Source organism: Martes martes, assembly GCF_963455335.1.
Source record: "Martes martes genome assembly, chromosome: 7".
NCBI classification, from domain to species: Eukaryota; Metazoa; Chordata; class Mammalia; order Carnivora; family Mustelidae; genus Martes; species Martes martes.
In genome coordinates, this window is record NC_137894.1 from 47298575 (window position 1) to 47311013 (window position 12439).

The window sequence follows — 12439 nt, forward strand, 5'->3', positions numbered from 1 at the left end:
GGGCAGGGCAGTGTCTCAAGCACCAGAAACATGTATGTTCTAGTTCTTCTCTTCCTCACCATCACCCTGGGCGGGGACGCTGGCACCACCGCCGGTGCACGGATGAGGGGACCAAGGCCCAGGGAGGGAAAGTGACTTGCCTGAAGTCACATCATTAGCGGAAGAGCTGAGCCTAGCACTCTGCCTCTTGGCTCCTTGCTCCTTGTTCATTTTGGGCAGATGATTTTAGGACAACCCTCTCCAAGGAGTTGTTCTGCCCTTCTCTGGGGCTCTGCCTCTGACGGAGGTGACCCTGAGGATCTCAGGTATTTAAATTGAGAGGCAGATGGGAGGAGAGAAGATTTGGGTAGTCAAAAGGTAAGAAAGGTAAGAAAGGAGTTTTGTTTTGTTTTGTTTTCAGAATTTCAGATACTGGCTTAAACGTAGCACTGGTCAGGTCTACCTGGTCTGTTCTGTTGAATCTCCCAGAGTGTTCTGGTTTGGGTTTGACGGAGCTGGTCCCTTTTCTTTCCATACCTAGACTGGAGTGTGGGAGGGCCAGAGCCCTGTGGCCCTCTGGCCCCCAGCTCCCGTGGCAGACGCAGAGGAGCCCGCCAGGCAGCCTGGGCCAGCGCCTTGCGAGTGACTGCCCCCTTCTCTTCATTTTTCCAGATGTTTGGAATCCATTTTGTTTTGTAGTCATTCTGCACCCAGGCCAAACCCATTTCAGTATTGGCTCTGGGCCACCGTTTGTAATGAAATCCAGATGAGCATGACTTATGGAAAGTCAGATTCTCATTAGAGGATTTCGGTCCGTAAATTCCTCTCCTATTTACCGTATTTGAGCTGCTGTTCCCTGTGTCTGCCCTGCAGGCCCAGGGAACACAGCACCTTGGTCGGGGTGGGGGGTGCGCGTCTCTATGAAATCCAGGATGAGTGACTAACAGAGTAATGAAAGTAGTCAGGCCTCTCAGGAGAACTTACAGCCCAGTTATGACGGCCCGAGGAGATGAGCCCAGGCCCAAGGGCCCAGCCCGAGAGAGATTTTAGCCCACGTTTTCGCCCTGGCTGAAATCATTTATGGGACCAGAGTAAAAGGTTACAAAATTAGTATTTTTCTTTTAGTGGGGAAGGGAACTACTTAGCTGGACACCAATGGAAAAGAGCCAGATAGAGGTCCTTTTGCTCTTCCTACACCCAGACTTCCCAGAGTACTCAGGCACTTTAGGTCAGAGAGGCACCCCGGGATCCACAAGCCCATCTAGAAACCTCCACTTGGGCCCAGCCTAGGCCAAGAGAGGAGGGCAGTGGCCTTGAGCTAAAAGCCCTCGAGCTTGCATACCACAGTGGCCCTCCAGCTCCCAAGTGCTGGGAGGAGGTCCCTTGGTGGTGGAAGCCTTTCCCTGGGGGCACTGTGTCACCATGTGGAACATGCTGCCAGCACGTGGGGTCCTGTGCGGCCTACCACGTCACTGCCACCTGGCAGCCCCACAGAGCTGCCTAATGGGCGGGTGCGGCCCCTTCCCAGAACAGTCTTGCCCTCCTTCTGCCTCTTGGGCCAAAGAGAGAGTAAGGTTTCATCCCTCCTGTCAGATGGCCAAAAGCGGGGAGGGCCCCGGACCCAGGCCTCTCACCTCCAGCTGGCATGAGCACCTCCGGCCTCAGCAGATAGCCTTTGCTCACTGGAGGCCTTTGGGAGCTCGCCTGTGGGCTGCGTCATCAACCAGCCTGAATTTAGACAAAGTGCTTTGGGGAAAAGAAACGTGTGGTGTGCCTTGGTTTTTTCCAGTAATTGTTCCATGGCTTGCTCTGCTCGTAAGATTTTCCAAAATAAGGCCATAGATGGGAATTATATCAGCACATTGGGAACTGATGGCATGTGGATTCTGTCGGCGCTGTGCAGAAAACACCCCTCCATCAGACAGACACACGTCATCAGGGCCTGCTGGGACTGGACCTGGCCCTGGAGCTGAGGTTGCCCATTCAGGACAGATGGGACCCAGGGAGACCTTTGTTCAGGCTGGAAGTTCTTTATGGGGGGGGTGTGTGTGTGTCACAGAAATGGGTGGACAAGTAGGATACCCTGGAATTTGCCTCATACATTTAACCCTTGAAGGGCTATTTCCTTCCCTGGTGAGAGAACCTGATTTGTTCAAGGCTCTTTCCTGGTTGGAGGAGTTGCCCTGGCAGTCTCAGCAAGTCATTGGATCCTCCTCTAGAGCAGGGTCTAGGAAGGCGCCATGGGCCTCTCTCTGGCTCTGGCTAGAAGACTCTCATCAAAGCAGGAAGAGGTGTTCTGACTTGTATGTGTGTCCTTCTGCACATTTTTGAAGTCTCCCACCCCACCCCTCTCCCTATGTCTTTCAGGAGACAGACCGTGACCAGCACCCCCTGCTGGATCGAGCTGCACCTGAATGGGCCTTTGCAGTGGCTTGACAAGGTCCTCACCCAGATGGGCTCCCCAAGCATCCGCTGTTCCAGTGTGTCTTAGAGACACTGGGTGTGAAGAGGGAGGGTGGGGGGAGGGTGGGCTTTGGGGGGAAAGGCCGCATAGGAGGAGAAAATTGGAACTCACTATTGTCAATGAAGAAGAAATTTTTCTCCCTCAATCAAAGCGGCACTGACCTGTTTTCCAAAACGCAAAAGCAAACCCAGAGATGGATTTTCTGAACAGCTGTGTCTGCCGAACACATGTGCCCTCTGGCCCCTGTTTGCAGGGCAAGAACGGCTTCTGCTCTGGCGGCTTGAGCAAACAGGTAGTAGTTCACCACCTGCCCCCTCCTCCCAGCCCCCTTCGGATTTAATGATAGCAATCTGGGATGCACTGTCCAACAGGAAATGGCCCTGGGTTCCGGACTGGAGTGTGAAACTCACCTTGGGTGTTCTAGGTGGGACAGAGCCTGCAGGGGCGGGAGCGAACCTCATGCCTAGCCCTCTGGCGCTTGTGACCAGTGCTTCAGCTGAGCATTCCTGAGCCCCAGCACTCCAGCAGACCCTGCACCCCAGGAGCCAGATTGACTTGGGGTGGGGAGGGGGGCACATCTGTCCCCTTTCCTCTGACAGCGTCCCAAGAAGGGTGAGCCAGCGTGCTCAGAACATGCACTCGCAGACAGTGGGGAAAGTGGACGAGACCCCTCCTCTCAAATTTGTCCTTTCTCACTTGGAACGGTTGGGAGATCTGCTGAGACTCAGCGCTTATGCAATGTATATTTTCTCTTCTCACGTTAATCTCAGAGATTTGAAGCACGTGAGATGGTCACGTGAGGCAGGAGGCAGCTGTCACATCAGTGGGGTCTGAGCGGAGGCGACGCTCCATTCCGTGGGTCTGCAGTCCTCTCTAAGAGCTCACCTGCCATTCTCATGCAACCGGCTCTCTTGGTTTACGTAGTCAGTTGCATTAATTAAATGAGCTTTGTCGTATGCTCGTTTAAATGTTTATTTTATATTTTAAAAAAAAATCCTGGTTGGCACATTGACGGGGAAACCAGCGTTGTTGGGGGGACTGGCAACCTCTCTTTCAAGGTGAAGCTTTTCCAGGTTTTGTTGAGAAGACACCTGCCAGCACTTCTGGAAACTGAAATTAATAGAAGCAAATGCACCAGAAGGGAAAAAAATCTCAGGCCAACATAGGCAAATGAAAAAGGGCTATTAAATTTTTTTTTTTTTTACACCTTGGAAAATTGGAGGCTTGGAGCACAGAGGTGTGCCGTTTTCCCCCAGGGATGTAAGATTATCTGGCTCATGGTGGAGGATCATCAGTGACAACTTCAGCAGCTATACTGTGTAAGAAGGACTGTTCCCAGTGGCAATTAGTGAGGAAACTGGTATAAATTATTTCAACTGGAAAAAAGCCCTCCTTTTCAACTGGCCTCTTGCAGAATACAGCATTGCCACTTGTAACTGGGACTTTATTCTTCGTCGCTGTTTTTGTATGAAATGACATTATCCCATCTTTTTGCATGGATTTCTACCAGGAAAAACCAAGGGATTTCCCATGGAAGTCCTGTCTGATTCCAGGTGAAGGGCAGAAAATGTCTACTTCTGGCGGGTATAAATGTCAAATGGGATGACGTTTCTGATGCCTTATGGAGACAGTGGGAGCTTCCCGGCGCCTCCCCGGCAGGATCCTAATGCCCCCGCAGCTCTAGGCTGTGTGGTTTCCAGGTAGGAGAGCTGCTCTCCAAGCTCCCCGAGGACACAGGAAGAGATGGGAGGAGCACCTTGCCAGACCGATGGTGGTCTTTGACTCAGAGCCCAGAGACCCCACACAACCACCCTCTCCCTGAGACAGTCGGACACCGAGGGGCCCGAGTTCACCTGCTGTGAAGCCATCTGCCGACTGCTGCTTCCAGGAAGCCGGCTGGGCCTATCTGGACTTGCACGCATGCTCCTGGTCAGGTCTGAGACTTGTGGTGGGGGCACTCCACTGCGGCTTCCGCTGGTGCCATGGTGCCCTCCCCTGAAGCCAGGGCAGCGGTTTCCGAGGGCCTGCGTTCTCCATCAGCCTCCTGCTCCTCCTAGGCCTTCCTGTGGCACACAGCCGTCCTCCTGTTTCTTGGGGACTCGCTTCAGGTACAGCACGGTTTGAGCGATCTGGTGGCTGCGCCTGGATGGTGTCTTGGCACCGCTGATGCTCAGGGCTGAGGGCTACTTTTAGGAGGTGTGAAGTCTTAGTCTTGTGTTTCTACAAAAGCTTACTTGGCCCCTCTTCTTTATAGACTAGACCCCTGGAGGAAGATGTGAGAGGAAAATGTAGGTAAGTCCACCTCTAGAAGAAATTCAGTCAGACTTAGAGGTGAGGACTTGGTGCCCTTCCCATCAGAGAGGCTGCAGCTCTACCCGGGTGGGGTGGTCTGCAGGGGTCGGGGGCGGGGCGGGGGGGGGGAACTTGTGTCATATTAGTGGCCTTTCTTTAAGTCACAAAGCGGTTTTCTTAGTTTGAAAATCCTGTTGTAGGAATGACATTTTCATATTAAAGAGAATTTTTAAAAGACAGTTGATAGGGGCAGGAGAAAATAGGGTAGTCCGGGGGCAGGGGTGGAGGGCAGTTTTAACTGTCATGTCCTGGGTGGGACTCCCCACCCAGTCACCTTCACCCTGGGGCTGATGCTGCCCCGAGCCACCGAGGAGCTAGCCCAGGGCCTGAGGTCCTCAGCTGCACACCACCCCCAGAAGCCAACATCTCTTCTCTTTCTTTCCTCCCCCACCCCTCTTCCCAACTTTATTTAGTAACTTAGGTCCTTCCAGCACAAGCCCAGTAGGTAGCTGCCCCAGCGGCTTCGGGTTACAGGCCTGTGCTGGAACATCATCTCAGTTGGCCACCTTCCTGGCGGGCTGCAGACGATCTGACATTTTGAGACAAGCTGAGAGTCAGGAGCGGGGACTCTGACTCCTCTTAGGAAGCGCGCGCGCACACAAGGGCAAGGCTGCTGGCAGACTTTCCCATTGTCCTTATGTTGTCTGTGTTGTATTTTTTTATTGACCGTGGTGATTTTTTAAAAATCATTTATGTATTGGAATGAGCTTTAGCACATATCTTGTGCTTAGTTTTTTTTTCTCCATCTTCCCTTGGCTTCCTAGAGTTTGGACCGATCCCGGGGCTAAGTGCTTTTACTCAAACTGCAGGAAAAGGCTTTAAGTAGCATGTTCATGTCACACACGCATGGATGTAGTCTGGGGAGAAGGCAGATGGGGTTTCAGCCTGGGCCCCCAGCTGCTGCTCTGAGACTTCGTACCAGTCTCTCCCCAGGCCCAGAGCTCACCTGAGGCCCCTCTCTGTTGTCCTTAAAAGGATGAGGAAGACGGATCGGGGGACTGTTGACAGGCTGGTTTCCCAGGGGGGGTTACCCAGAGCAAGAGTGGGCCTGAGTTTAATGCTGGGCTCTGTGTGACTTTAAGGGGCAGAGTTGGGAGTTGGCCCCAAGATCTATAGTATGTCCCCAATTTACTAAAAATGCAACAGCTGTGTTGTACCATTTTTCTTTTCGGGGCCTGAACGTTCCCTTCTAGATCATCCATCTGAGGAGTATCCACTACTTCTCAAGAGGGTAGAAAAGCAAAACACATACCCAGCAGGCTGTGGCTCCGACACGAAGAGGAGGGGTCTCTTATGGAAGGGTGGCAGGCAGTGGGGACATGATGAGGTCCAGGCAACTTTCTAGAAACACAGCTAGCCGATCATGTAAACTGGATTGAGAAATGCTCTCAGTGATTCTGTAATTGATTTTTTTATGCTGAAATAATGTACACTTTAGAATTCTGGTGTTTTTATATTTATGTAATAATTTCTTAAAACCATTCAAGACAGAGAACTATTTAATTGTTTTGGAGAAAGTCAGAAAGGTCTCTCTGGGCAAGAGTCAGGGGCCCAGCCCGTTCTGAACGCTGCTGGTTGAGGGCACAGCGCTCAGCGTCCAGAAGCCACCCCCCAACCCCAAACTGGCTAAGCACGTGGCAGCACGCACAAATGGGAGGGGGACTGCAGGCTCTTCCCCAAAGGACCTCGGAACCCAACCCCTCTCCCTTCAGAGCAGTGAGATCTCCAGCCACAGGGATGGAGCCGGAGCCCCCTCCCTCCCCTTTTCACTCACCTCCCTGCTGCTGTGGCGATGAGGCTCTTCCAGACTCTCTGGGGTGGGGTTGGGGGGGCAGGGACAGAGGGTGGAGGGTGTTGGGTGACCTTCACTTCTCAGCCAGCCTGACCTTTGAACACCTTTGTAAAAAGCATGTACGTATTTATAGTGGTTTAGATTTTTTCTAACTTTTGTATCTTAAGAGCAGAGCACCTGTTTAAGCATTTTACCCCTATTGTTAAAGTTATCTGTGTCATCTCTTTCCCCTGTAAGTGCCCTTCTAATAAACTTTTCATTGAAAAGCTCTTCTTGCTGGGTGGGGAGATTTTAAAGGGAGCCCCAAGGAGGTCCCGGGGCTTCAGAAATGTCTTCATCCCCACCCCCCATTCTGCCCCAGCCTCTTCCACTTACCCAGGGTACCCTGCAGTGCCAGCCCGCCCTCCAGTGACAACAGGAGCCCCAGCTCAGCCCAGCTAAGGTCAGGCATGTCACACCAGGTGCCTCTCCCTCTCTTCCCACATCTAAGCACCGCACCAGTCCCAGCGCTGCCATCCCTGCGTTGGCATTTTGCATCCAATCTCATCAGAGGCCTTCAAGTACAGGAAAGATGAGTGCCACCAGATTCATCCCCCCCACAGGCATGCAGGTAGTTTTAGATTCCTAAAGAAGGTTTTCACACTGCAGCTCCAAGGACTTGGTCAGTGCCTGTGAAAACTCTGAAGGAGAAATAGACTACTTGGTTGAATCTTCACTGACCCCAGATAATGTGGATTAAGAAACAAGATTAAAATGAATAAACAAGTTTTTCAGGAGTGGGGAATGGCATGGGGCTAGAATAATCCTCTAGCCGGGCCACTTGTCCAGCTTTTTCCTGCTAAGGAACTCCCCAAACACGTCCCACACCTGAACAGAGGCCAAGTTGACAGAGGCGGCACCTCTGGGCCTAGAGATTGGGCCCCCACGGCCTGCAGTGAAGTCCTACCTTCAGAATTATTAGTTCTACCATCCTGTCCCTGTCTTCCCCAAGGTTTTAGCCAGTATTTCTCAGCAAGTGACTCAAATCCCCAACTCTAACCCAACCTGTTCCTTCAGATCCACAACTGAAAATTCCAGTTGCCTAGTAAATGGGACCCAAACCACAGCAGCCCCAACCCGTCCCCTCTTCCAGCTCATTCAAGCTGGCACTCTCTGGGGACTCCCAGTTTTGATAAGTAGCCTGTCCCCCTCCCCCCTCTCCAAGTCCTGAACAGGTCCAAGGCATTTTTCTCCCGTGCTTTCCATCCTCTACTGAGCAAGCCTCCCTTTCGGGAAGGCCCCACTCCCCGACTGTCCTGGCCCTCTCAGGCAAACTTCTCTTGGGCCTGTGCCTACTCCAGCGGGTTGGTGTTCCCAGACCACTGTATGCACTCTTGACATTCCTTCCTCAGTGACCTCATCTCCCCACATGATTTCAGGCCACATTAATGCTAATGACTCCCAAGTCCGTATTTATAGCACAGACATCAGTCCCAAGTTTCAGACTTGTATCCCACAGCCTACTGGCGCACGGAGATGCCACAGCACCTCACACTCAACGATCGTGGAAGTGGAATTCATCCTTGCCGTCGTTAAACCACATCCCTCTCCTCTGGCCTAGTGGCCCAGAAGCCACAGTCACCCCGCGCTTCCTCACCCCACGTCCACCCAGTCCTGCTCATCCACACCCCTGCCCTGTACTTCAGATCCTTAGCACCCAGACCACATAGGCTTCTCAATAGCTCCCTGCCTCCACCTGTGCTCCCGGGAAAGCATCATCCTCACGGCCCTGTGATCCGCATGACCTTAGATGCCCCGGGCCACAGCACAAGCTCCAAAGCCTTTAACAGGGACCCCTGGGCTCTTGGCACTTGACCCCTGTGTGGCTGTCACAGCTCACTGTTAGTCCACAACCTGGCAGTGAACAGGTGGTGGAGCTCCTTATGGACTCCCCTCCATGATGACGAGCCCTCTTCCCCAGTCCACACCCACACCCCGGACCTGCCTGACACCCCAGCCGGTCACCCAAGCGCTGTCACCAATGCTCTGGGACTCAGGGCGGACATCCCCTCCAGGAAGCCTTCCGTGGTTATACTGCCAGTCAGCCCCACTGTGTGGTAACCGTGTTTGCTTTCCCCTCGAGGCTGAGTTCCCAGAGAGCAGCGTTTGCATCTTCTCATAGCCCTGCCTTCTTCGGGCTACCAACTTTTGCTGAATTAATGACTCAGTTAGTGGCCACATCTCACAGGTTCTACCTTAGCAGTATCTTTTACATCTGCTTCCACTGTGCTACCCTGCAAGTCCTTACACATGCATGAGGGCAGGCCACTCCAATTCGTTCCTGATTCCTGCTGATCCCAGCTACTCTACTGTCCTGCTAACATGTGCCCTCCAGTCCGGACACCATGCCATTTCTCTACCCACAGCAAAAACCACAAATCCCAGTGCGGGGTCTGTTCTCAGCCTCAGAATCCTTCTCAACACAGCTCTCCAGGCAGGTAGTGCTAATCAGTTAGTTTTGGCTACTACTGCTGCCAGATTTCCCAGCAATGTAATTGTGGTTAGAGGTCTTTTCCGCTCCAGACCCCTTGGCCTCCTTGATTACCTCCCGAGTAGGCACTGGCACCACATAGTAGCATTTCAAGGTTTTCTCCACATTTCACTCCATCCCTATTTACCACCGTTTCTCTAACTGGACTATGAGGGTTTTCCAATTTTTTTAAGAGTTTATTTACTTATTTGACAGAGATCACAAGCAGGCAGAGAGGCAGGCAGAGAGAGGGGGAAGCAGGCTCCCCTCTGAGCAGAGAGCCCAATGTCAGGCTCAATCCCAGGACCCCGGGATCATGACTGGAGTAGAAGGCAGAAGCCTAACCCGCTGAGCCACCCAGGCGCCCTCCAATTGCTTTCTCTCCACACCTCTGTCCATGCTGCAACTTCCACTGAGAACTTGCTGCCTCCACTCACCCATCTGCCCCAATTCATACCCGAGCCCCTGGCTCAATTTAAGTATCACTTCCTCAATGTCAGTGGGTCTTAAAGTGTGGACCCTGGCCAGCAGCATCAGTAAGCACCCGGGCTGGTCAAAACATACTTCCCCAGGCTCCACTTGGAACCTAGTGAACCAGAAACTCTGGGCTGGGCCCTACAGATGGCTCCAGTGTGGGCCCAGGTTTGAGAGGACTGCTCCGAGGGGCACTTTCCAGTCTCCTCTTCCCATGGCAACTGAGGCTGGTCACACTTCACCTGCTCCCCCAGCATGCTACCTTTGTGGCCTCGTCTTGCTTGCCCCCTTCTGTCACCTGGGTTGGATGAGGAGCTTCCAGAGAGAACCCACATCCTTCCCCAAGTCTGTGGTCTCTGCCACACCTGGCCCAGCCTGGCACCAGGAAGGTTCACCGGCAGTGCTGGACCCTGAATCCAGGCTCATCTCTCACCTGGGTAAAGGAACACCTTATGGTTGCTTTTCCTCAACTCCAACCTTGAAGCCTTCTAACTTCCCCACTGATGACATCCTGAGAATTTTCCAGAGTGGCAGGATGGGTGCAGACTCTGTCCTTGGGCTTCAGATGAAGAGGATGGCCTCCCAAACTGTGCCGTTTCCTACCCCACACCTCATGTAGCCCCCATTTTGTAGCATGGAAGCCACCTGGTTGGTAAGAGAAAAGGGAGAGGCAATGATTGGTCACCTCCTTCACAGGCGAGAACCAGGGAGGCTGGTCAAGAACCGCTTTACGTGACCTGTTTATGCCTCCCAGATTTGTGCTCGTGGGGAGAGAGGGTTTAGACCTATCAACAGGTAGATACAGATAGGACAGCTTGCTAGAGGGAAAATTTTTTTTCTTCCCAAACCTGTGTTCTAAAGTTGCAGTAATAACCATGAGGTCCAGGTTCTGAATCAGTAGTTTTTCAAAAGGAAACGAGGTAGAACCACAGATCATTCACGGCTGGAATGGGGCTTGGTGGTGTTCCAACAAAAGGCCCATGTGGTTGTTACCACCTCTCTTCCTAATTCTCCACTCTGCACGTCAGAGAAACACCTCAGCATCGAGCAAACTGCTTCCTAGTCTAGACTGGCTTTAGTGCTACAAACACACACACTAAACTCTGCATAAAGATATCCGCACAAAGAGCAAGACTCAAGGTGTTAATAACAAGCTAGATAGTGCCAAGAATATGAAACCGAGAATTTCTAAAATCTTTTCTGCAACAGCTTCTATGACAGAGACACAAGGATGGATCTCTACACTAAACCCTAAGTGGAATCTAAGTCAAACCGTGAACTTCACCCTGCACGTTCAGCCTGCTTTTAGGAGACACACAAATTCCAGGGAAGTTCATCGTCAGGGTGTTCTCCTGCGTGAAGGTGGTACACACTTGACTAGATTTTCCATCTCCTCCACCTGGAGTCCTCCAGTAAGATTTGGTATGTAATGACAGAATGCCATACCTAAATTGTGTGACTGCTTTAAATCTGGGGTTGGGGAGGGGGGGCGGTGAAGGACTCTAACTCATTACACAATTCTCTGAAGCTCTGTCTCCATCAATCAGAACGTTCAATGAATCAGAGCCTCTGACCACACTAGACACATGTTCGCTAAATTTAGCTCTGCATCCGCAAGCCCTCAGAATAGTTCATGGAGCTCTCAGCTTACCCTCAGACAGTAATTCTTCTAAGGCTGCTTTTCTGTGGCAGGCCAGTGCAGGGCAAGGGGCACTCCACGTGCTCTCTTGATGGCCATTGTTACAAGACTGGCCTGAGGTTAAGGGAATCCAACAAGCCACAGTGACGGTGTTGATCCCCTTCTCTCCACAGTGGGGAACAGGAAGGGAGCCACAGATCACATTTCATGAGTTACAAGTAGTCTGCAGTGATGGCCTGACATGCTCGATGGTCCTTGAACCACATCCCATATTACTCAGCCGTCCAAGTCTAGCGTCCCTGAATCTCTTGCTTCTCTGAATTAGATGTGGCCAAGTTCTATAAATAGAGAGAAAGCAAACTGGTTCTGTCAATCTTCTCACACTCTGGCAGGATAACACATTTTAAAATTATAAAAATATCTATGTCTTCATCACTCTAAAATTATTACATAACACATGATTTTCTCAGGGGGGAAAAAAAAGCTTATTTTTGTCTCTCCTTACCTTCCAACACTAGTGGACCTTCAAACTTTTGTCATCAGTTTTTTCAAACTAGCATATCCAAATCGATGCCAAAATTCAGGGCCTACTACATGCCCAACTCTGTTACACAAATAGAGAAATGTTGGGGGGAAAAACCCGAGTCTCACTTAAAATCCCAGACAGTCCATAGAAACTTGTGTTGGCATGTACATAGATCACATTAGATAGACTGCAACTTTTTTTTTTTTTTTTTTGGAGTGGGAGAGGGGTGGGGAGGGGCAGAGGGAAAGAGAAAATCCTAAGCAGACCCCTCACCCAGTGCAGAGCCCAACTCAGGGCTTGATTTCGCAACCCTGAGATCATGAGCTAAGCCGAAATCAAGAGTCAAACACTTAAGCAACTGAGCCACGCAGGTGGCCAGGTAGAACACAACTTTTATTACACTATTAGCTCATGATCACTCTTCTTACCATGGGCCTTTAGGAGACAAGCACTGGACACTTTATCCCCGGTGTCCCCTGGAGGGGGCCAACAGCCCCAAAAAGCTGAGGTCTTTAAGTTTTTGTTTTTGAGAGTGTATGTGTGTGTGCACGCACGTAAGCTTGCACACACTCATGCATGCTTGCATGAGCAGAGGATGAGCAGAGGGAGAAGCAGACTCCCCGCCAAGCACGGAGCCAGATGAGGGGCTCGATCCCAGAACCCTGAGATCATGACCTGAGTCGAAGGCAGAGGCTTAACCCCAT

General features: G+C 51.6%; 1 protein-coding gene across 1 annotated transcript in view; it reads left to right on the top strand.

The window, feature by feature from the left end:
- SMAD3 (SMAD family member 3) overlaps positions 1-3579 on the top strand; it is a 112739-nt gene extending 109160 nt beyond the window's left edge. Inside the window, exon 9 of the mRNA XM_080808401.1 lies at positions 2347-3579. Within this exon, the coding sequence (XP_080664527.1) occupies positions 2347-2470 (124 nt within the window). The 3' untranslated portion in view covers positions 2471-3579. The remainder of the gene's footprint in view (positions 1-2346) is intronic.
- The last annotated feature ends 8860 nt before the right edge of the window (positions 3580-12439 follow it).